Genomic DNA, 24,285 nt, shown 5'->3' on the forward strand with positions numbered 1-24,285 from the left:
CAGTGAAACATACTTCCACCCTTTTGACCATTGTCCAACAAATAGTGGCATCCTAGGATACAGAAACTGGTCACCTCTGCTATATATTAACTGCATGGTTGATGGTGTGATATACTGGTTATAGCAGGGGTGTCAAACTCATTTGTTATGAGGGCCGGATAGGAAGGGTTGCCAGTTCCCTCTTCGCAACTGATGGGAGGTTTTTGGAGCAGAGCCTGAGGAGGGCGGGGTTTGGAGAGGGGAGGGACTTCAATGCCATAGAGTCCAATTGGCAAAGCGGCCATTTTCTCCAGGTGAACTGATCTCTATCAGCTGGAGATCAGTTGTAATAGCAGGAGATCTCAGGCTAGTATCTGGAGGTTAGCAACCCTATGGATAGGACATAAATGTCACTTGGTCGGGCCAGGCCATGCCTCACCAGTCCAGATCAGGATGGGGGTGTGTGTGGCAGCCTTGGCTGGCTTGTGGGCCGGATAATAGTTCTCAAGGGCCAAATCCAGCCCCCGAGCCGTATGTTTGACTCCCCTGGGTTATAGTGTTTGTTTAGGCTTTTGGAGACCCATGTCCAAATTCCCAATTCAGCCATGCAGCCTTGGATGACCTTGGGCCAGTCACTCACTTTTAGCCTAACCTACCTCACAGAAGGGTTATGACAATAAAAGGGAGTTATGCAGAAGGGGTGGGATAAAAATATGAAAGATGGTTAGGTGGTTAGTAAGTATAAGCTAATTGGTTACTCTGTAATGATGGCAGAGAGGGCCTGACTGTAATGACTACAGAGAGAGCTTGGTGTAGTGGTTAAGAGTGGCAGTTTGGAGCGGTGGAGTCTGATCTGGAGGACCGGGTTCGATTCCCCACTCCTCCACATGAACGGCGGAGGCTAATCTGGTGAACTGGATTTGTTTCCCCACTCTTCCACACGAAGCCAGCTGGGTGACCTTGGGCTAGTCACAGCTCTCTTAAGAGCTCTCTCAGCCCCACCTACCTCACAGGGTGTCTGTTGTGGGAAGGGGAAGTGATTGTAAGCCAATTTGAGTCTTTTTTGAGTGGCAGAGAAAGTCGGCATATAAAAACCAACTAGGGTGGCTTCTTCCTTATTCTGTAGGTGGTGGGAAAACCCCCTTTTCCCATTCGCTTGTCATACCATCAAATACCCCGGCAAAGTTCCTATCTTCATGTTTGAAGCCTAGTGTAAAACTGATGCTTCTGAATCATCTCAGCTTTCCAGGGACACCTAATACAAACATGGCAGTACATTCAAAAGGCGCTTGACCAGAGAAGACTGCTGCTAAAAAAAGACAGAGCTCATCCTCAGGGCTTAGACAGGATTCTAAGAATTCATCTTTCATGAGAGATGTGACTGTTTATGACCATTCTTGAGTGACCTTAAGCGAGGGAAAGGACAGGATGCTAATAATGCTATCTGGAACCAAATGAAAGGAACTCTCTGGGGATCAGCCATCTAGCCTGGAGCTTCTGTCACCTTCACCTCAGAGATAAAGCCAAGATACTAGGCCAGTGAGTACCTGGGGCACTGACTCGCCCCTCCCAAGAATGTTTCATTTGCCATTTATAGTTTCCATTTAAAAGATGACAGATGCTTTTTAGAATAGGCAAATTTCAGGGTTCTTTTTAAACAATTTGTGGCAGCCAATAACACCCCCCCCCACACACACACACACAACTGTGAGACATCTTCACACTTCACCCTTTGGCTTATGCAGCTCTTCCCAACAGCCTTGGATTTTTCAAAAGCACCACACTTAAGCGATCCCGAAACACATCCTCCTTAAGGCACTTTGACTGAGAGTATAGCAGGATGTCTAAAGGGGATAAGGCATAACTTAAGGAATTTACTGCATTACGAACAGCTTCTGAACTTCAAAATACTTGTTCTTATTCTGCTTTGGGGTCAGGGCTGGGAAATATCTGGAGATTTTTAGGGTGGAGCCTGATGAGGGTGGGGTTTGGGGAGGGGAGGGACATCAATGGTATACAGTCCAATTGCCAAAGTGGCCATTTTCTCCACGTGAACTGACAGGGTTGCCAACCTCCAGGTACTAACTGGAGATCTCCTGCTATTACGACTTATCTCCAGCCGATAGAAATCAGTTCACCTGGAGAAAATGGCCGCTTTGGCAATTGGACTCTATGCCATTGAAGTCCCTCCCCTCCTCAAACCCCACCTTCCTCAGGCTCCGCCCCAAAAACCTCCCGCCGGTGGTGAAGAGGGACCTGGCAACCCTATGAACTGATCTCTATTGGCTGGAGATCAGTTGTAATAGCAGATCTCCAGCTAGTACCTGGAGGTTGGCAACCCTATTCTGCTTATGTGTTGTAACACTAAGAATTTGTAGATACTACAACAAAGAGAGACACTTAGGGCTGGTGGTGAGAGGGGTTAAGTAAATTTCTGCTGGTTATGAGGAAAGCACTGACCTTCAGGGTTATTAAAAAAAAAAAAACTACTTACCTTTAAATATGCCAGCTCCAACTTGTGAGGAAGGCAGGCTACAGCCTTGTTTCCCGTCAAAGCAGGAATGTCTGCAGCCCAAAGGCTACTTTGGCTTAAATTTGAGGCGGGGATAAAGATTTGTGATGCGGTAAAGAAACAGCTCAGAAAGCTGGAAGTCTGTATTCTGTATGGTTAGTTAACCCATGATGGGGACCTGGGGATTTGTACTGCAGATCACATTTTTACTGGGCATTTGCTATTATTTATAGCTCACGTCGTTGTTAACAGCTTTAGCCTAAACAGGAATTTTGTGTAACTCTATCGTTCTACACAATATATGCACAAACATACATCCAGTGTACCCAGAAGGGCAGTGGGATTGAGTATGCTGGCCTTACTTCTTGTGACTAAGCATACTGGCCCTGCTCTCAGCCTGTACATGTTGACTTCCTATGGACCCATGCCTGTGTGTGTACAAACTGGACATACATTGGCTCCATCCCCATGACTGGAATGCATTCTGTGGAGCACTTCCTTGTGGATTCTGAGACTATGGCAAAATAATAAAGGCAAATAGTGAAGACATTTTAAGGGAACAAACAGTGATAGACACTGCTTCAAGTTTGTAACACTGGCGCTTTGACTGATAAACATCTGTGACATGGAACAACACCAACCTAGAAGCAGACATCCTCTGCCTATCAACGCTTCATCCTTTCTGAACACCTTCATATTCAGAACAGCAGCTGCACTGGAGTGAAGAAGGAAAATTCAGTATTAAACTGAAAGCCTTGGGAACAGCCTCCTGCATGATGGTGGTAAAACAAACTATGCCATATCTGCACTACAATGAAACTTAATAGTTTACTCAAATCAGCGTGCATGTTGGGTTCTGTCCAGTTTCTTTCTTTCGCTTACTCCCTCATACAAGAGGTGCCTGATTCAGATCAGGACTGTGCTACCCTGGAACCATTTCAGATCTTGAAAACTGCACAGAATCCACTTCTGCACAAGCCACACAGTCCCCTTATGCATTAGGCATCCCACATACAGGAACAGAGGAGAACTCACAGCTCACATCTGATTGTTACACAAGATGGGGACCCCAGATCCAACCTGTGTACTCCATAATATGTGAATTGGCCTCATGAGAATTTTTCCTACCAGTAGAATATGAGAGGCTCTGGGAAGCTTACAGCATATAAGAATATTTCCATTCCAAGCACTTGAGTCTTGCAGCTCTGCAGCCTTGTGTAATTTTCCTTGTGTAATTTTCCTTGTGTAATATCTGCCTTTTGTTTCTCGTTAGAATGTTCTGCTTTACTAGGGTTGCCAGGTCCCTCTTCGCAATCGGCAGGAGGTTTTTGGGGCAGAGCCTGAGCAGGGCAGGGTTTGGGAAGGGGAAGGACTTCAATGCCATAGAGTCCAATTGCCAAAGCGGCCATTTTCTCCAGGTGAACTGATCTCTATCGGCTAGAGATCAGTTGTAATAGCAGGGGATCGCCAGCTAGTACCTGGAGGTTGGCAACCCTATACTTTATACTTCACACTGCAGTCCTAAACTGTTGGAGACGATGTGCGGAAAATGCAACCATACAGGCATGACCAAAGGGGAAGGAGGAAGGACCCACATGATTGACCTCACCCATATGGTCTAGTATAGTCACATACCCCACCAGCATTACATCACACTTCTCAAGGAAGGAGTCCCTACCAATGGGGTGATATGTCTATAAATGGAGTAACAAATTAGAAGAAGAGTTGGTTTTTATATGCCGACTTTCTCTACCTTTTAAGGAGAATCAAACCGGCTTAGAATCTCCTTCCCTTCCTCTTCCCACAACAGACACCTTGTGAGGTAGGTGGGGCTGAGAGATTTCAGAGAGAACTGTGACTAGCCAAAGTCAGCCAGCAGGCTTCATGTAGAGGAGTGGGGAAACCAACCCGGTTCACCAGATTAGAGTCCACCGCTCATGTGGAGGAGTGGGGAATCTCCACATTAGAGTCCACCTCTCTTAACCAATTAACCACGCTAGCTCACCACACTGCAGTCCTAAACTGTTGGGCACTATGTGTGGAAAATGCAACCATAAAGGCATGGCCAAATGGGAAGGAGGAAGGATCCACATGATTGCCTCACCCATATGGTCGAGCATAGTCACATACCCCAGCAGTGTTACATCATACTTGTCAAGGAAGGAGTCCCTACCAGCTGGGTGTCATGTCTATACATGGCGCCCCAAATGATAATAGTCAAGCAGCAGAATGCCTAATTCATTTTCTTACTACCCCTTTGACTGACCCTTTTGGGGGGGATACGAGTAGCTTTAAAATCTAGATTAACAGTCTTCCTGGTTGTGGGCCCTTTTTTCACATATACGGAGCTGTACCCACCTGTGAGCTCCCTGAAGTGAGTGCTTCTATTGCACACATGTTTTGGACAGCCAAATGCTGCATTTTAGGCTTGCTTCAAATGCAACTGATTACAGAGCCTTGACACAGGGCTACTCAGTGCAAGCATTTTTGCGATAACAGGTCCAGTACCACTAATAGAGGCTTCTGTAGATCTTTTGTAATCCCAGATTTTCCTGGGAGATCAGAAGAAGCTAAAGTTTCCCTTCTGTTAGCAGACTCCTCTCGGGAGATAACCATTCAAGTAGCCAGATTTTGCCTCTGGTCTAGTGGGATTTGTAAATGGCTAACTGAAAACCCCCTGACCTGGATGGCCCAGCCTAGCCTGATCTTGTCAGATCTCAGAAGCTAAGCAGGGTCAGCCCTGGTTAATATTTGGATGGGAGACCACCAAGGAATACCAGGGTTGCTATGCAGAGGAAGACACTGGCAAACCACCTCTGTTAGTCTCTTGCCATGAAAACCCCAAAAAGGGGTTGCCATAAGTCGGCTGTGACTTGACGGCACTTCACACACACAATTGAAAACCTTTCCCCATAGAAGATCTTTCCTCCTCTTCTTCAAATCATCCCTCCCAGAATCATCAACTTTTATTATTTTATTATTTTAACCTAACTTTGATTTTTATTCAGAGCTATTGTATCGAAATAAACTTGATTGATTGGTAATCCCAGACTTTTAAGCAACGGGAAGGTTATATAAAATTGCCACAGCCTTTCATTTGTCCCAGGGATTTGGGTGTCAGGTGTCTTCTTCAGCAGTGAGTTATCTCCCACGATTAAAATAACTGTGAACTTAACAGTTATTGCCCCGGAGCAAGCTATCAGAATTGATAAATGGCTACTGAACTTGGTCATTTCTATAAATACATGTTATGGTGGGGGGAAAATAAGTGTGGAAGTGGCGAGCAAACCACAGTGTTGGTCCCTGATTTCCAAATATAGGGAAGGGTTGGGCTAAGAGGAGAATCGGAGCCTATAAAAGCCAATGGAGATGAAAGGATTCTTGGTGACTACAGATAGTCAGAGGTAAGATTGATTCTGTGTCTCTCTCCTTCTGCACCTATTTTCCTGTCTTCTCCCTCCTGCCGAGTCGAGTACTAATAGACAATAAGGGCTGATGGAAGATAACTGAGCTTAGAGATGCAGGACGCGGTTGTTTGGCAAGGGAGTGTGCAGAGAAAGACGGTCCATCTCTACAGTGTATTTGAATCTGCATTTATGAAAAGATTGAAACAAATTCTCAGCTGTTGGGACTGCCTGTTGGTCCCGGATTCCTCAGTACCTCTACTGTTTCCTCCTTTGCAGGTTAGACATTTCATCCAGATCATTTCTTCTTTCTGTTGGGAGTAGATAATAAAAAGGTAAGAATTCAAAGTGTGGGAACTGATTTTATTTTCATAAATTGCAGTGATTATCCATGCTGTCTTTTGTTCTCTGGTCTGTTTTTCTAAACCAGGCTGATATGGATTGATGTGAACCACAATGCTTTTTTGGTATATGTTAGGTAGGAGATGATATCAAACTGTAACTGCGACTTTCCTGCCTGGATTCTGCATGCAAATTGTGGCCAAAAGAATATACCTACAAGAGATGAAAATGGGCTGTCTGTTGGAAACCCCAGTCTTTTGTGCTCCAGTGTTTAATATAATTCCATCCCAAATGAGAGACTTGGTTCCACACTAGTCTTTATCATATTCTTTGAATCTGCTAGCAGCTGATGCCTAAAATCTGACTTCATACCATGCACAGCTACACACCCATCCAACTCTACTAGGAGGCTGCCTAATTCAGTCAACATTCCACTGATCACAGGTGGCAATTCCTTTTCCAGGTCATCTTACCATTACATTCACCCCCTTCTCCAGCACTCACTGGCAGTCACCATGTATACAGTATAGGGTGTTACTGAATGGGAAAAATGGAACTCCCATTTATGTTGGCAGCAGAAATTATAGCAGTGCCTCAGAACAGGACTTCTTTTCATTTTCTAACACTCAGAGTATATGCAGAGTTGAGAAACTGGGGAGTGGAAGGTATCACATGAACACATGAAGCTGCCTTGTACTGAATCAGACCCTTGGTCCATCAACGTCAGCATTGTCTACTCAGGCTGGCAGCGGCTCTCCAGGGTCTCGGGCAGAAGTCTTTCACATCACCTACTTGCCTAGTCCCTTTAACTGGAGATGCCGGGGATTGAACCCTGGGAACTTCTGCATGCCAAGCAGAGGCTCTACCACTGAGCCACAGCCCCTCCCCACAGCAGAAGCCCTTCCTCAGTACGGAATTGTGCTTGAGACGTAGTAACTTTAAGGAACTGTGTTTAAGACTTAATAACTTCTATTATTTATATCACACTTCTCCATGATGTGCAATGGTGTACCAGTTTTTTTCTTCATCTTGGGTACTGTTGGTGATTTCAAACAGCTCTACAAGGAGTGGTCCTACCAAAAATAACCTTAACAATTTAAATTTTCTGCAGCTGATAGACAGTTGTCAGGATAATAAAAATAAAGGTATTCAGGATTTTAAGTACCTTCAAAATTGATGTAAAACTGGGATGTTCACTGCTAGAGCTAGGGCTGATTCAGTGGCTGTTCTTATTTTATGGAGCTGTCTCCCTGAAATTGTTAGGAAGGCTCCAACTTTGTGGAGATTCTACAAGCTGTGCAAAGCAGAATTGTTCAGGAGGACTTTTGACCTTGCCGCCTAAATTTAATTCCACATGCTTTTTCGTTTTCATGGATTTTTTGATTGTATCTTTTTAAATTAGCTTTTTGATCTGCCCTGAGTCTGGTTTTGGAGAAAGGTGAGTTTTTGGAGAAAGGTGAGCTAAAAATACCTAAAATATATAAATGTAATACCTAATTAGGCGTTAACAGTGCAATCCTATGCAGAGTTGTGACCAGGGACCTTATCATCCAGCAATCTATATAAATGCATCTGAATTAATTTGGATGTGTCCATTTGCATAATTACACTGGTTTATTTCACAGTTTCACAAGAGATTCCCCTCATCACTCATCCACCCCTCATTGAAATGTTACATAGTGAAAGAAAAAAAAAGTTTTAGATTTTTGAGTTAAGACTTACTACTTAGCTATCTCAGTATGCCTTCAGCATTTGCCCATGAATCAAGCTAATCACAAGATCGCATCTTGAAGAGATGCTACAGGCATGTCAGGTGCAAAAATCAGGCAAATGTCAGCAATTTAAATTTGATTTTTAAACAACCACCTGAAATTGCAGCACGCTGCATTCTTTATTGGATTTTGCACTCCAGATTTTGAACTTTGCAACTACCTCATGTATGCACAGCAGCCCTGGGTTGTTGCTTTTATCATTTCCAAAGCACTGAAGACAAATATTGTCTCCAGAATACATTGGACATATAATTGTTGTCTGGGTAAGAACTCTGGTGGAGGAAGATTCTGCCTTGCAATGATTACAGAGAAAGTAGGTGTATGGAGAAGCTGGGTTTTTGTTTCAGCATATACAGTGCGTCTATAAGGCTACACACACTGGTAGTCTTGGAAGATGTAGGGACTGTGTCTGGTCTGGTGATATATACACATGGTTTTCATTTCAAACATCTTAGCCTGGAGCAGAATGAAAAGGACTGAACTTCTTGTCTCTCTTTTAGCTGCAGCCATGAGCAGAGATGCAGAGATGGAGGTTTATGGGGTGGCTGCCCCTTTCCTACGGAAATCTGAGAAGGAACGAATAGAATCTCAGAACCAGCCATTTGATGCGAAGACATATTGTTATGTGGCTGAGCCTAAGGAGGAATATGCCAAAGGAAAAATTAAGGGCACTGAAGGTGGCAAGACGACGGTGGAAACAGATGATGGCAGGGTGAGCATCTTCTGAAAAGGGGGGAAGGAAGGGGAAAGCTTTTGCTTTTCAACAAACATTTACCTGATTTTCAATTAAACGAAAACCCCAACCATCATAGATCAGGCTCGGAACCCAGCTTTCCCTTTTCACTTGTACAGTGCAGTGGAGAGAGTACTGAACGGTTTGGAAGCCTAATTATTAGTTTAGGGGCAAAACACACACTCTGTCACTGGATTGTTGCTAGGTTAAATTGGAGCAAAGTTTATAAAGTGCTTTCTCTGCCGGTATGAGCTCTAGGAAATAATTCTAGAATAACTTGGCTAACCTAGCTTCTGGGGAAATAGCAGTTCTTCAGGAAAAAAGGTTTCCCTCTTGTCACAAAGGCAGGCCACAAATTGCATGGTCATTTAACTGTTTATTTCACTGGGGCTTTCCACTCACCCCCCAACCAAATCTATGGGATATGCTAATGGAAAGTGAGCTTGGGGCTATCTCTTTGGGCCTTCTGGGGCAGATTATTCTGGAAGGTCTATGAAATTGTTAAACCGGTGTTGTTGTCTGCTGTTATTTTACTGATTGAGATGCTTTTAGTTGTCGATCTGATGATATCTTAAATACTTGTTTTATGGATTCTTAGCTGCCTTTCATGCCTTGATAGGAAGAAGAGAGGCAGCATATAAATATTTTATTTAAGCAAATAAATTTGTTACAATTAAAAAAAAAAACAGGCTGTAGGTCCTTACCTAGTGTACAGTCTGAAAGAGTGAAAAGTTTAAAGGATAAGATCAAAGACAAAGTAGTCAGCCAGCGTGGTGTAGTGGTTAATTTAATGTGGAGGTGGATTCCAATCTAGAGAAACGGGTTTGATTCCCCACTCCTCCACATGAGCGGCGGACTCTAATCTGGTGAAATCTGGTGAACCCAACTCCTACACATGAAGCCTGCTGGGCGACCTTGGACTAGTCACAGGTCTCACTCAGCCCCACCTACTTCACAAGGTGCCTGTTGTGGGGAGAGGAAGGGAAGATGATTGTAAGTCGGTTTGAGACTCCTTAAAGGTAGAGAAAATCAGGGTATAAAAACCACTTCTTCTTCTTCTTCTCGAAAGACTCTATCTAATAATAGACATGAGCAATAATGATCTCTTGTTATAAAAATATGTAGTTAGAATTATAACCTTGCTATGTGGCCAGGTCCTCATGTGATGCCCTTTCTATTTCAGACAGTGGTAGCCAAGCCAGAAGATGTGTATGCTATGAATCCACCTAAATTTGAGAGAATTGAGGACATGGCAATGCTGACACACTTGCATGAACCTGCAGTTTTGTATAACCTCAAAGAGCGCTACAGTTCCTGGATGATCTATGTAAGTTGGTACCAGCTTGCTGCTAAGGAAGACATGCCGAGTGGGTAATTCTAACAATCCTTCTCTTCGCTTTCATGCAGACTTACTCGGGCCTGTTCTGTGTTACTATCAATCCATACAAATGGCTGCCTGTGTACAATCCAGAGGTGGTGGCTGGCTACCGGGGCAAAAAGCGTACAGAGGCGCCTCCCCACATCTTCTCCATCTCTGACAATGCCTATCAGTTCATGCTAACTGGTACGTGTGCTTCATAACCAAAAAGCACAATAAGAAGAGTGGTGCAATAGAAACATTCATCATGGTCTCAGTATTAACAAACATGTTTCTTATATCCTGTTAAGTAGAAGATACAGAGAAGTTGATCTAGTAGTTACCACTGTTATTCAGCAACTCTCTCTATACCATAAGTGAGTGTAATTTCTCTATTTCTCTTTCTCTCTTCTTTTACCAGATCGTGAAAACCAGTCTATCCTAATCACGTAAGCAGACTCTTCAGAATAAAGGCACTGGCAAACCACCTGTTATTCTCTTTCCATGAAAACCCCCCAAAAGGGGTGTCAGAGTATCAAGTTGGTTGTAATAATCTGACAAGTAACAGCTGTGTGAGAGCTGTCAGATCTTGGAGATCTGAGAGGCCAAAGATGATGTCAGCAGAAGCAATAGCCTTGCTGGTACCAAAGGGAACTGCAGGAATCTGGATCTGGGCAGTTTGCTGATGTAATGCTTGGGAAGGTCCACGTCAAGGGGTCGCCATAAGTCGGCTGCGACTTGACGGCACTTTACACACACATGTACTATATAGGAGCCCCGTGGCACAGAGTGGTAAGCTGCAGTACTGCAGTCCAAGCTCTGCTCACGACCTGAGTTTGATCCTGACGGAAGTTGGTTTCAGGTAGCCGGCTCAAGGTTGACTCAGCCTTCCATCCTTCTGAGGTCGGTCAAATGAGTACCCAGCTTGCTGGGGGTAAAGGGAAGATGACTGGAGAAGTCACTGGCAAACCACCCCGTAAACAAAGTCTGCCTGGTAAATGTCGGGATGTGACGTCACCCCATGGGTCAGCAATGACCCGGTGCTTGCACAGGGGGACCTTTACCTTTACCTTTATATACTGCACATACTTGTAAAGGTCCTACTTCAAAATGAGCATTTGAACTTAAGGGCTGTTGCTCAGTGGTAGAGCATCTGCTTGGCATGCAGAATGTCCCAGGTTCAATCCCCGGTATCTCTAGTTAAAGGGACTAGGCAAGTAGGTGATGTGAAAGACCTCTGCCTGAGACCCTGGAGAGCCACTGCCAGTCTGTGTAGACAATACTGACTTTGATGGACCAAGGGTCTGATTCAGTCTAAGGCAGCTTCATGTGTTCATGTGTATATTGCCAAAGTAAAATCGAGTCACAGCTGATGCATTTCCATTTCTCTGCATTCTTGACAGCGGAGAATCCGGTGCTGGAAAGACTGTGAACACCAAGCGTGTCATCCAGTATTTTGCAACAATTGCAGCTGAAGGATCCAAGAAAAAGGAGTCCCAATCAAAGATGAAGGTAATTGAGTAGGAAATAAATCTGTGACCATGTGCCTCTCCGATGAGCTGGTGAAGAAATCAGGCTCTGAACAACTTCTGGGTTGCCCTTATGACTAGAACAGCAGGTTTTCAGCCAAAGTATAGCAATCAGTCAAACCCTAAACTGCAGGAGCTACACTGGGCAGCAATGGGATGAATATTTCAATCATGATTTTTCTTTAGTCATTTCTTTCTGTGGAATTCTGACAAATGACTGTGCTAATTGTTCATAGGATTAATTCATCTCCTCAAAGCTTACTTGATGGGATGATAAAAAGCTAAATACTTTATTTATTTAGAGTATTTTAAACCCACCTTTCCCTGAGACCGAAGTTAGTAAAACTTCTTCTTACATTCTTGTATATTTGAAGTTTTCAGATGGTCAAGGAGTGTGTTACAATAGCCCAGACTTAAGATAACTCTCGCAGGGATCTGGATAGCTAGCCCATTTGTGTCCAGGAAGGGAGTCAACCTCCACACTAGATGTAGCTGGAAGAAGGCACTGTATAATTTATCTAACACTTGTGGTATGCTGTGAAAGCATGGTCTCATTCATTTACACCGCAAAGGCAATGAGCCTATAAGCGGTTGAAGAGCGTGTTGTAACCATTTCCGCACAAGTCTGCTTTTCTTTAAACAAATGGGTGGCTCGGATGTAAAACAGAGTTACATCCGACAGTGGATCACAGGATGCTTCTAAATGACCCAATGCCATGGAAGGCACATGCCATCCCCGACCAAGTCATTGTCATCATGGGCAGAGAATCTCCTGGTGTACTAGCCAGACCCAGTTGCTTGTGATCATCTTCACCTACATTTCTGAACTTGAGATAAGTCTTATTCTGAGACAAAAGAGAAGCGAATCAGGCTCCTCTAATAGTCTGAGCCTTCCCATCTCCTTTTCATTATGCTTCAGTATCAGATTAAAGCTAGTGTGTATATAGCACAGTGGTTAAGCAAATACGTTGTAATCTAGGAGAACCCGGGTTTAAATTTTTGCCTCTGCCATAAACTCCCTCAATGGCTGTTAAGAGCCACCATGGACTGGCAGACAAAGATTCTGTCTGAGTTCCCACTCAAACTACACAGACCTAATCCAAATGCAACATGAAAACAAATCACAAGATTGGCTTCCTTCATGGGTAGGGTTGCCAGGTCCCTCTTCATCACTGGTGGGAGGTTTTTTGGGCAGAGCCTGAGGAGGGCAGGGCTTGGGGAAGGGAGGGACTTCAATGCCATAGAGTCCAATTGCCAAAGCTGCCATTTTCTCCAGTGAATTGATCTCTATCAGCTGGAGATCCGTTGTAATAGCAGGAGATCTCCAGCTAGTACCTAGAGGTTGGCGACCGTATTCATGGGCCCCAGGAATTTTGTCACCCCTCTCCACCGGCAGCCCTGACCTCACCAAGTGGCCTCAGGCAAGCCACTCTCTGTTTGCCCAGCACCCCGCTGGCAAGATGGGCATTGTAGCATTGGCCAACCTTACTGCTGTAAAGAAGACAACAGGATAACTTATGTAAAGTGCTCTGAACATGTGAATGTCACCTAAATGCAAATTATTATTAACCCTATGATTAGGCAAACAAATTGGAGACTGAAACAACTTAAGGGATGATTCTTTATGAAAAAGCTGTTGTGGAAACTCATAATGGTATGACTTCAATTAGGGTGCCTAGAGAAATCATGACTAAGCTGCAGTTTATAGCCAGATCTCTCAGTCCAACACTCAGCTCTCTGGACCACACTACCTGCAGAAAATGTGAACAACTGAGTTACTCGTATACATGCAATACAAGTATTTCAATTATTAATTATTATTTCAATGGGTTGAAATTAAATTAAAAGAGGTTCTGGCTGAACATTAGGAAGAACTTTCTAACAGTTAGAGCGGTTCCTCAATGGAAAAGGCTTCCTTGGGAGGTGGTGGGCTCTCCTTCCCTGGAGGTTTTTTAAGCAGAGGCTAGATGGCAATGCTGATTCTGTGACCTTAGGCAGATCATGAGAGGGAGGGCAGGAAGGTTTGCATCAGTCTTTGGCTCTCATGCCCCTTCTTGCATGTCCAGGGCAGTGCCGATTGCCACTTTGGGGCCAAGAAACAATTTTTCTCTAGGCCAGATTGGCCAGGGATTTTTTTTTTTTTGGACATCTTCTGGGCATGGAGTAATGGGTCCACTGGGGGTGGGGGAGGGAGGTAGTTGTTAATTTTCTGCATTGTGCAGGGGGTTGGAATAGATGACCCTGGTGGTCCCTTCCAACTCTATGATTCTATGATTATGTGGTTCTGATTTTCAAATATTTCTTCAAACAGGGGACACTGGAAGATCAAATCATCAGTGCCAATCCTTTATTGGAAGCATTTGGGAATGCCAAGACTGTGAGAAATGACAACTCCTCTCGCTTTGTAAGTTGCATAATATTTATAGAGGCATACATCCAACCATACACTTCCACAGACATAATAGCATGCAAGTCTTTAGAAGAGGGGGTGACTTTTTAAATATTGACAAATAGATCTCAAGCCTAAGCAAGTCTATTCAGAAGTAAGTCCCTTGTTATTCAATAGAGCTTACTCACAGAAAAGTACCTTTAGGATTTTTCTTGGAAAGTCCTTGGACTTTTGTACTGACTGTTCCATCTTTGTACTTGGCCAGGGCAAATTCATTCGGATTCATTTCGGTGCCACTGGAAAGCTGGCCTCTGCAGATATTGAAACCTGTAAGTAATTACACTGAAATATAGCCTTTGCAGATCAAATCTGGATAGACAAAAATTCACACACATCTCTCTTTCAGATCTGCTGGAAAAGTCAAGAGTAACTTTTCAGCTCAAGGCTGAAAGAAGTTACCACATTTTCTATCAGATTATGTCCAACAAAAAGCCAGAACTGATCGGTAAGAAAGATTCCGTTTATATTAAGAGGTGCGACAGAAGCGTCTTCTAGATTTGGTAACAGGAGTCAAGACAATGATAACCAAGTGAAGAAATCAACCCGAGTTAGTCTTAACAAGCGAGGCTCACAATATATCCAGTTGAGCCGAGTGTTCAGTGTGTGAATGTAATAAATTAAGAGGATGATGACAACTTTGTGCTGGGTAGATAGCGGGCCTTGTTCTGCACATACTTAGACACAACAATAAAGCACACAGAGCCTATTCCCTGTTTGGAAGGCACCGTTTCATGGTGTTTTACCTGTATTCCTGAACTGAACGACAATGTGAAATCACACAACTATTTTCCACATGGAGGCCACTTCAAACCTGTCTCCCTGCCATCTCTGTCGGGATGGAGGGCCATCTGTTTGTTGCCTCTGGTAAGCATTTTCCCTCTTCACTCCTCCCAGAAGCTGAATCATTTGTGGGAGCATGGGAAGGGAACAGCTAATTGTGCAGTCTGAAACAACAGCTAACTGGTTCCTCATATAGGAAATGCTGCCCCTGCTTTTAAGACTACCACAGTACTGTAAGCAGTTGTATGATTCCATTATTACAAAGAAGGGAATCAAAGGGGTGTGTGTGATTTCCCCCCCCCCCAATACTCCGCTTCCACTGCAGACCCCAGCATCAAGCCCTTGCTGTTCTTAGGGGTTCCTTGAATCCCAGGGGTACATTTTATGGGGCATAAGGACTACTGTGGGAGCAGGAGATAGAAAAGATCTCTTCTGCAAGCAGAGCACTGTTCATGAACTGTACGATCCAATCCCTTATTTCCTCTTTTACATGTGAATTGTAAAATGTTCTGCAATTTTTTAATTAGGAGTTCGGGGCCAATTATCCAGCATTTTTCTATTTCCATTTCAGAAATGCTTCTCATTACAACCAACCCTTACGACTACCCATTTATAAGTCAAGGGGAGATCTCAGTCCAAAGCATTGATGACCAAGAGGAGCTAATAGCTACAGATGTGAGTACAATGATTTATTATGACAAAATATTGATCATACAATTATTGATTTGATCATTTTAGCAAACGGACTGCATGAACCCTCTTTTTGCGTGTTACAGACAGCTATCGATATCCTGGGCTTCACTGCTGATGAGAAGGTTGGAATCTATAAACTGACAGGGGCAGTGTTGCATTATGGGAACATGAAGTTTAAACAGAAGCCACGAGAGGAGCAGGCAGAGCCAGATGGCACGGAAGGTAATGAACCCATGGCACCCTCCATGCAAAGAAACCACTTCTCAGATCTTGTGGTTAGTGATTTTTAATGCAAGATGCACAAAAGCATTTTTTGAATGCATTTTATCAACACTGGGGAGAGAAATTGCACACAGCTCTTTCCCTGCTTTTGGCAATGAAGTTACCGCCGTTCCTCTTTCGTTACAGCACAGAACCTCTTGCGCTCATCTTTTGAATCGTGATATGTTCAATAGGATGCAGGGGTGGAAGACATTTTTGGGAAGAGCGAGAGTGCGATATTAAGCTGTACTTATTTGTTTAATATAGGATTCCATTATTAATCTTTTGCTTCTTTTTGTGATTTTTGTCCTTTTTGAAACAACGTCATTAATTTTAAAAGACCGTTTTTTCAAAATGGTCTTGTGTCTAATTGGGCCCATCTTTCTTTTTTTCTTTTTTTTAATCTGACCAGAAGTTTGAATGGCTTCCTTTCACTTCACACCAGTTTCAATAATGCTGATGGTGCCGATTGTCCTGAAAGTGCTTCCCATTTATTTGCCGCTCATACATTTGTTTTACAGAGGCTGACAAGGCAGCTTATCTGATGGGTCTGAATTCTGCCGATCTGTTGAAAGCCCTGTGCTTTCCCCGAGTGAAGGTGGGGAACGAGTATGTGACCAAAGGTCAGACTGTGGACCAGGTGAGTCTAAGCAGCGGGCCACAAATGCTTGCCATCTTGTATGAGGAGCTCTTCCATTGTGGTGGGACCATGGCTCAGTCAGTCACAGCATCTGGTTTGCCTGCAGACGGTACTTTGGTCCAATTTCTTGTGTGTCCAGTTAAAAAGTACAGGTTGTAGGTCGCCTGAATGAGTTCTACCTGAGATCCTGGACAGCTGCTGCTAGTGTTAGTAGACACTGCTGACCTTGATAGGCCAATGGTTTCATTCAGTATAAGGCAGCTTCGTGTGTTCACATATTCTCTCACTCAGGTAAGATACATGTCTTTCTCTTTGTACGTACACATACCTTTATTGGCATAATTACAATACGTTAGACAAAAATCCAAACAGAATACAGATAAAACACCCTGCAAATTGGGAAGATACAGTAATATTCCATATGGATTATTACAAAATATACTAATTAAATCTTTCTCTTTGTATATTCTCAAGTTTAGAACGATCAGTTTAGAGAAACTGTATTTGAATGGCTCCATTGTCATCCATTCTGTCTGGATTAACATTGCTGGAATGCTATTTAGACACATAACACTAATGTGGAGGCATTGAGTGGATTTAGATAGGCAGGAATTTCAGGAAAGCAAGATTTAAATAATTGAGACATTACAATATTGACACATAATTACCCAGTGCCATTACCATCTTCTCCCTCGGTTCTTTCTTTTTAAGATCCCTCTGATCTTTTGTCTGGGATATCTTTGGTAGTCCTGTGCCAAAACAACTTTTTCTATCATACCTTGGAAGAAGGAGTGGGAATTGCTCTAATACGGGCTTCCTACCCTGGTGTTACTGAGCTGGGGTTTTATCTAACACTGTTATTGTTGGTTCACACTAGGTAGCAACTCACTAACTATCATACACTTCTTTTTTATATATAGTAATACCGATAGTGAACTAATTGTTTGGACTGTGGTCTGCAGGTACATCATGCTGTCAACGCACTTTCCAAGTCAGTCTATGAAAAGCTGTTTTTCTGGATGGTCATCCGCATCAATCAACAACTGGACACAAGGCTGCCCAGACAACACTTCATCGGGGTCTTAGATATTGCAGGCTTTGAAATCTTTGAGGTATGGAGATCCACTGCCACTGCGAGGCTTTCCCTTCTGCCTCTGCGCTCAGTCCAGACAGACGGACTTCCCAGTGCCGTGGAACAGACAAAGGGGTTGGTGCCTCTGCAAGCACTGGCCCGCTCTCAGCCTGTCCCTGCATGCCCAGTACAATGAAAGCCCCATGTTCCTGCTAAACATGAGCCAGAGTGGTGTAGTGGTTAGGAGCGGTGGTTTGGAGCGGTAGAGTCTGATCTGGAGAACCGGGTTTGATTCCCCACCCCTCAACATGAGCGGCGGATGCTAATCTGGTGAACTGGATTCGTTTCCCCACTTCTACACACGAAGCCAGCTGGGTGACCTTGGGCGAGTCACACTCTCTCAGCCCCACCTACCTCACAGGGTGTCTGTTGTGGGGAGGGGAAGGGAAGGTGATTGTAAGCCGGGTTGATTCTCCCTTAAGTGACAGAGAAAGTCGACATATAAAAGCCAACTCTTCTTCTTCTTCTTCTTCTTCTTCTTCTATTTTAATGATATACTCTTTGTGCCCCTCTGCCATGCATCGTAAGCAGATGAACATGTATTAAAAATGCACATCCTTAATAGGCACAGATTTGTCCCAACCCCAAAGAGGCTGAAGACAAGGGAAGAGATTCTCCGGGTGCAGCCTCTGCCTAGGTTCTTGAACATTAGTTCTTCTGCCTAAAACAGTGAATCAAAATGCTGCTGTACTGCTGCATATCTTTGAGGCCAGAGTAATAGTATTAACCCAATATTTTCTGGTGTTTAGTACAACAGCCTGGAGCAGCTGTGCATCAACTTTACCAATGAGAAACTGCAACAGTTTTTCAACCACCACATGTTTGTGCTGGAGCAAGAAGAATACAAGAAGGAAGGAATTGAATGGACTTTCATAGACTTTGGAATGGATCTGGCAGCCTGCATTGAGCTTATTGAGAAGGTAGACATAAATATGAACTCATAAGTAAATATTAATTTCAGAGGATACTTGACATTAAAGTGTTTTGTTTTTCAATTTAGCCAATGGGCATCTTCTCCATCCTGGAAGAGGAGTGTATGTTTCCTAAGGCAACTGACACGTCCTTCAAGAATAAGCTCTATGACCAGCATCTTGGAAAATCTGCCAATTTCCAGAAGCCCAAACCTGCCAAAGGCAAGGCTGAGGCTCACTTCTCCCTGGTCCACTATGCAGGAATTGTTGACTATAATATCAGTGGTTGGTTGGAGAAGAACAAGGATCCCTTGAATGAAACTGTTGTGGCACTCTATCAGAAGTCATCAATAAAGATTTTGGCCAATCTTTATGCGACTTTTGCTGCCCTGGATGATGGTAAGTTATGCGGTTCGCATGGTTTGTCTTCAAGTTCTTTTATCACATGTTGGTTCAGGACTCGGTCAGCACAGATGTGCAAGTTTAGATGGAGCTGGCCTATAGAGAGACTGCTAATTATACTTGTGTCCTGCTCTCCAGCTGAATCGGGCGGTACTAAGAAGAAAGGAGCCAAGAAGAAGGGGTCTTCTTTCCAAACTGTGTCTTGCCTCTTCAGGGTAGGTCGTGTCTTCTTAGTTGTCCTCCTTAAGATTAGACAGATGATAATTGTTTTACTAGAAACTATGGCGTAGTTGTATACGTGAAATACCCAGCTCAGTAAATGCATGTTGTAAAGAGAATTTATGTAAGTACCTTCAACAACAACATATTGCTAGGTGAAATGGCAGATTAATGAAGCTGTAGGATGTCTGGAATAGGGATGAAACCTTGTTCCATGTTGGGATGGTTTTCTTCTGTTGAAAAAGAAGAGGGTTGGTAAAGGTCTGCCTGAAAAGAAGAGGGATAGCACCATACTTCTCTTGGACCACAGATCTGAAAAGGGTCCATATCCTTTCGCTTTTTAAATTTTCTTAAATAAACTTGGAACTGTCTGTAAACAAACAAAAAGTATACCAAGACACTTCTATTCTCTGACTAGTCTGATAAACATTATGATACAGCTTTGAGCTACAGAAGGATTTTTAAAAAAATATGTAAGGAGTTACAGATAATTTGAAGTCAGCATGGTGTAGTGGTTAAAAGCGGTTGTTTGGAGCGGTGGACTCTGATCTGGAGAACCGGGTTTGATTCCCCACTCCTGCACATGAGTGGCGGAGACTAATCTGGTGAACTGGATTTTTTTACCCACTCCTACACATGAAAGCACCTGAGTGACCTTGGGCTAGTCAAACTCTCTCAGCCCCACCCACCTTACAGGATGTCTGTTGTGGGGAGGGGAAGGGAAGGTGATTGTAAGCCGGTTTGATTTTTCCTTAAGTGGCAGAGAAAGTCGGCATATAAAAGCCAACTCTTCTTCTTCTTTTTTCCTAATTACAGGAAAACCTAAACAAACTGATGTCCAACTTGCGGACAACTCACCCACATTTTGTGCGCTGTATCATCCCCAATGAAACCAAAACTCCAGGTATGTACAGAATTTTGGCACATGCATTTCCAGAAAGGCGTCAACAGACTATAAGGAAAGCTTAATTTCTGCTATGTTCTCCAATCCCGCAGGGGCCATGGATCATAAACTTGTCCTGCATCAGCTGAGATGTAATGGAGTGCTTGAAGGAATTCGAATCTGCAGGAAAGGCTTTCCAAACAGAATCTTGTATGGGGATTTTAAGCAAAGGTATGTCAGCTGAGTTTGTTGTGACTGTGGCAATTGGCGGTGAATTTTGCTAAACCAATCCGGGAAGCAAATAGTTCTTATTTAGATATCTGTTCCGTTTGCCCAAGGGCTCTGTTGAGCATCACAATTTGTATTTTATTTATATATAAGAGCAGGAACAGCCACTGTGGTACATATCCTTGTAATATCTAGATTGGATCACTACAATGCATGCAACATGGGGCTTCCCTAGAAGACTGTCCAGAAGCTACAATTGGAACAGAATGCGGTGGCCAGAATGTTGACTGGAGTGGGTCATAAGTAGGGCTGCCAACCTCCAGGTACTAGCTGAAGATCTCCTGCTATTACAACTGCTCTGCAGTCGATAGAGATCAGTTCCCCTGGAGAAAATGGCCGCTTTGGCAATTGGACTCTATGGCATTGAAGTCCCTCCCCTCCCCAAACCCCACCCTCCTCAGGCTCCGCCCCAAAAACCTCCTGCCAGTGGTGAAGAGGGGCCTGGCATAAGGACCACATCACTCCAGTCTTATTCCATCTATACTGCCTCCTAGTTTGCTTCTGGACCCCATTCATGGTGCTGGTATTGGTCTTTAAAGCCCCACGTGGCTTGAGAGCAGCATACCTGAAGGACTGCTTACTCCCATATGATCCCACCTGACCATTCCTGTCATTTCTGGAGGCCCTGCTTTGGGAGCCCCCAAGAAAGGGCATCTTCGCTCGTGGTGGGGAAACTTTGGAACCCCCTCCACAGGGAGATTCATCTGTCTCTCTCTATTGTCTCCTGCCAGTAGGTAAAGTTTTGTTTTGTTTGTCGTTGGCTCACTAACTCTTATTATCCCCTTCCCTGTTTATGTGTTCTTAAATTTTTATATTTTAATGTGTTTATATTGTTTTATTCAATTGTTTTAAATATTATCTATCTATCTTTCTATCTATTAAATGCATTTAAGTGTCTCAAATGTTTAAATGTTTTCTTTAAATATTTTAATGTTTCCCTCTTTGGAGATCTTCAGGAGGCCCTGCAAGGCCTGCTTGTTTGCCAGGGGGTTTGAACAGCAGGCATTTTTAAGGGGGGGAAGGGGGAGGAATTTGAGGCTCACTATTTTATCTTTGGTTTTTGCTGGGGTTGTTTTGACTATTATTGTAAGCTGCCTTCAACCAAGAGGAAAGGTGGGATATGAATGCTTTAATTAATAAATAAATAAATGATGGCATAGAACTGTTTTCTATAACTTCTGTATGTTGTAATGCTGAATTTAGGCTTGCCAGGCCCTGTAGCTCCACTGGCGGGAGCTTTGGGGGCTGCGGCCGTGGTGTGCGATGTGCGCAACATGCTTATATCACTTCCGGGTTTACCTGGAAGCGGAGCGGACGCTCTAGCAACCTCGGATGAGGTTTTAGCTGAGGTTGCCAGAGCATCTGCGTCGCTTCCGGGTAAACCGAAAATGATGCGCACATGCACTGCCCGCCGGCCCTCAGCTGGTCGGCAGGCAGCCCGGTTGATTGGCAGGATTTTACCCGCCACCACCGGGCACTTGGCAACCCTAGCTGAATTTCACTGGCTGAATTGTTGCATACACTGTGCCTCTTTAGCACAGCAAAATATATGGATAAAACCTATCAAGCCATAATCTCCTTTTTTTGCCATCAAGTCATGGCTGACTTATGGTGACCCTGTAGGGTTTTCAAGGCAAGAGACATTCAGAGATGATTTGCCATTGCCTGCCTCTGCATCACAACCCTGGTATTCCTTGGAGATCTCCCATCCAAATACTTGCCAGGGTCAACCCTGCTTAGCTTCTGAGATCAGATGAGATCAAGCTAGCCTGGGCTATCCAGGTCAATGCATAATCTTGTTGCTTCTGTCTAAATTGTCACCTAAGCTAGTGGAGGATATTTTACTGCTGCAATGGACTGTTTCTGTTTAACTGAATAGATACCGGGTGCTGAATGCTAGTGCTATCCCAGAGGGCCAGTTTATGGACAGCAAGAAAGCCTGCGAGAAACTGCTGGGATCCATTGATATCGACCACACGCAGTACAAATTTGGACACACCAAGGTAAGCTGCTTGCTGCGTTGAGAACTCGGGCACAAGTTTTAGACAACGCAAGACGGCTCTTCTACTTGGCGTTCTCATTTTAGGTCTTCTTCAAGGCTGGGCTGCTGGGCCTTTTGGAAGAGATGCGAGACGATCGTCTAGCTTTGCTCATTACCCGTACACAGGCTATGTGCAGAGGGTACCTCATGAGAATGGAGTACCAAAAAATTTTGGAGAGAAGGTAGAACGCCTTTCTCTTCTATGGCACTTCGTTTGTTTTGTTTGCATGGGGGATCTGTGACCTTTTAGATGTTCAGCCTTCCCTCTTGCCAAGCTTCCTCTAAAGGGGAAATTAGGGTCTGCTACAAGAATAATGAAAAGCATTGGAAATGCCACCTCATTACGTTTCTGTTTCTCTTTTCTCATCTGCGTTGTACCTATATGCTTTCATTCCAGGCTAAGGCTGGAAACAGAGAATATTAGATGTTGAAAGGCAAAATGACCTGAATAGGATTAAAAGCAGTTTATTTGATACTAGTGCCCTTAATAAAATGCTTCCAGCATGTTACATTTTCCATCTAGACAATCCAGATTATACGACAGCATTTACCTTGTTGCATTATAATGCACTCCCCTCAGCTATTCTAGAGAGTAGGTACAAAAGGATTCCTCTTGAGGATTGTGAATGTTTATGTAAAGAGGGGCATGCTGAATCTTTAGAACATGTTGTTTTTTATTGTAAAATCTACAAACATATTCAGGATGCATTATAGGATGTTCCTATAATGAAGGACTCTCCAGAGAAGAACAGAATGTCTTCTCTTTATACTATGTTATCAGATAAGAATCAGGAGATGACTTTTAAGGTGGCAAAATTTGGCTGGCTGGTCTTAAAGATCAGGAAATCTTGGTCTACACTGGTTAAGGAAGCAGTTATTATATATCTTCTTTTACTCATTTTCATTTGTTTTAGTATTATTTTATTCTATATTTTAATGGTGACGAATGATTATCAATCATATGGAGTCTGACTGAAGATGTGATATTTATATTTATAACCTATGCTACACTTTTAATTCTGTGTATATAACAGCATTCTGGTCTAGGACCGTAATAAATATTTACTACTGTATGCTTTCATCATGTCCCTTGAAACTGAAGCATACTGTACAGATGGTCTGAAGGGAACAGGTTGGCTACACAGTCATTTAAGCATTTATTGATGCCCTTCTTGAAACGCCTTGAAATCAAGACTCCTATAGGAGAGCCTTACTGAGGAAACCCCGACTTTCTTTTGACCTTGTTGTTTCTGTAGCAAGTAATTGCATGGATCGGTTCCTTCCAGGGAAGCGATCTTCACCATTCAGTACAACATCCGCTCGTTTATGAACGTCAAGCATTGGCCATGGATGAAGTTGTACTTCAAGATCAAGCCGCTGTTAAGGAGTGCAGAGGCAGAGAAGGAGATGGCCAACATGAAGATAGAATTTCAGAAAACCAAAGAGGATCTTACTAAGTCTGAAGCCAAAAGGAAAGAACTGGAGGAGAAAATGGTGTCTTTGCTGCAGGAGAAAAATGATCTGCAGCTTCAAGTGCAATCTGTAAGTAATTGGTCAGCATCCTGCCTTTATTTATTTCTCACATTTCTAACCCACCCTCCCCCGCCAAGGCCGCACTCTAATCTTCTAACGGTAACCCTCTGGAAGCCCCAGGGAAGTTTATGAACAAGGAATGATAGCTCAAACCCTCTCCTGTCGCAAGTCTTTAGCATCATATATAGCCTGAACCTGGGCTATCTCTGAACCTGGAGGTGCTCCGCTGGCTGTTACAGCTGGGTGCCTTCCAAGCCATATATGCTAGAAGACCATTGGCAACATCTTGTGGCCATGTGTTCCATACCTGTTCTTGACCCGCTGGTGTCCCTTCATCCTTCACATGGCTCTCAACTCCCTGTCTCAATAATTACACCAGTCCAGGGGTCCTTTGCTGAGAGCTTCAGTCGCTCAGTCCTTTTCTC

The 24,285-nt window shown here is 43.6% G+C and overlaps 1 protein-coding gene across 1 annotated transcript in view; it reads left to right on the top strand.

Annotated features, from left to right (window-relative positions):
* Positions 1 to 6,165: 6,165 nt before the first annotated feature.
* Positions 6,166 to 24,285, top strand: part of LOC130479141 (myosin-3) — a 42,155-nt gene continuing 24,035 nt past the window's right edge. The window contains exons 1-21 of the mRNA XM_056851482.1: positions 6,166 to 6,230; positions 8,510 to 8,721; positions 9,926 to 10,069; positions 10,150 to 10,306; positions 10,521 to 10,548; positions 11,503 to 11,611; positions 13,940 to 14,032; positions 14,283 to 14,346; positions 14,424 to 14,522; positions 15,429 to 15,532; positions 15,634 to 15,772; positions 16,333 to 16,451; positions 17,414 to 17,563; positions 18,333 to 18,503; positions 18,584 to 18,893; positions 19,035 to 19,111; positions 19,932 to 20,019; positions 20,112 to 20,229; positions 22,166 to 22,289; positions 22,373 to 22,509; positions 23,614 to 23,869. Of these exons, the coding sequence (XP_056707460.1) occupies positions 8,518 to 8,721; positions 9,926 to 10,069; positions 10,150 to 10,306; positions 10,521 to 10,548; positions 11,503 to 11,611; positions 13,940 to 14,032; positions 14,283 to 14,346; positions 14,424 to 14,522; positions 15,429 to 15,532; positions 15,634 to 15,772; positions 16,333 to 16,451; positions 17,414 to 17,563; positions 18,333 to 18,503; positions 18,584 to 18,893; positions 19,035 to 19,111; positions 19,932 to 20,019; positions 20,112 to 20,229; positions 22,166 to 22,289; positions 22,373 to 22,509; positions 23,614 to 23,869 (2,691 nt within the window). The 5' untranslated portion in view covers positions 6,166 to 6,230; positions 8,510 to 8,517. The remainder of the gene's footprint in view (positions 6,231 to 8,509; positions 8,722 to 9,925; positions 10,070 to 10,149; positions 10,307 to 10,520; positions 10,549 to 11,502; positions 11,612 to 13,939; positions 14,033 to 14,282; positions 14,347 to 14,423; positions 14,523 to 15,428; positions 15,533 to 15,633; positions 15,773 to 16,332; positions 16,452 to 17,413; positions 17,564 to 18,332; positions 18,504 to 18,583; positions 18,894 to 19,034; positions 19,112 to 19,931; positions 20,020 to 20,111; positions 20,230 to 22,165; positions 22,290 to 22,372; positions 22,510 to 23,613; positions 23,870 to 24,285) is intronic.

The sequence above is a fragment of the Euleptes europaea genome, chromosome 1, assembly GCF_029931775.1.
Source record: "Euleptes europaea isolate rEulEur1 chromosome 1, rEulEur1.hap1, whole genome shotgun sequence".
NCBI lineage: Eukaryota > Metazoa > Chordata > Lepidosauria > Squamata > Sphaerodactylidae > Euleptes > Euleptes europaea.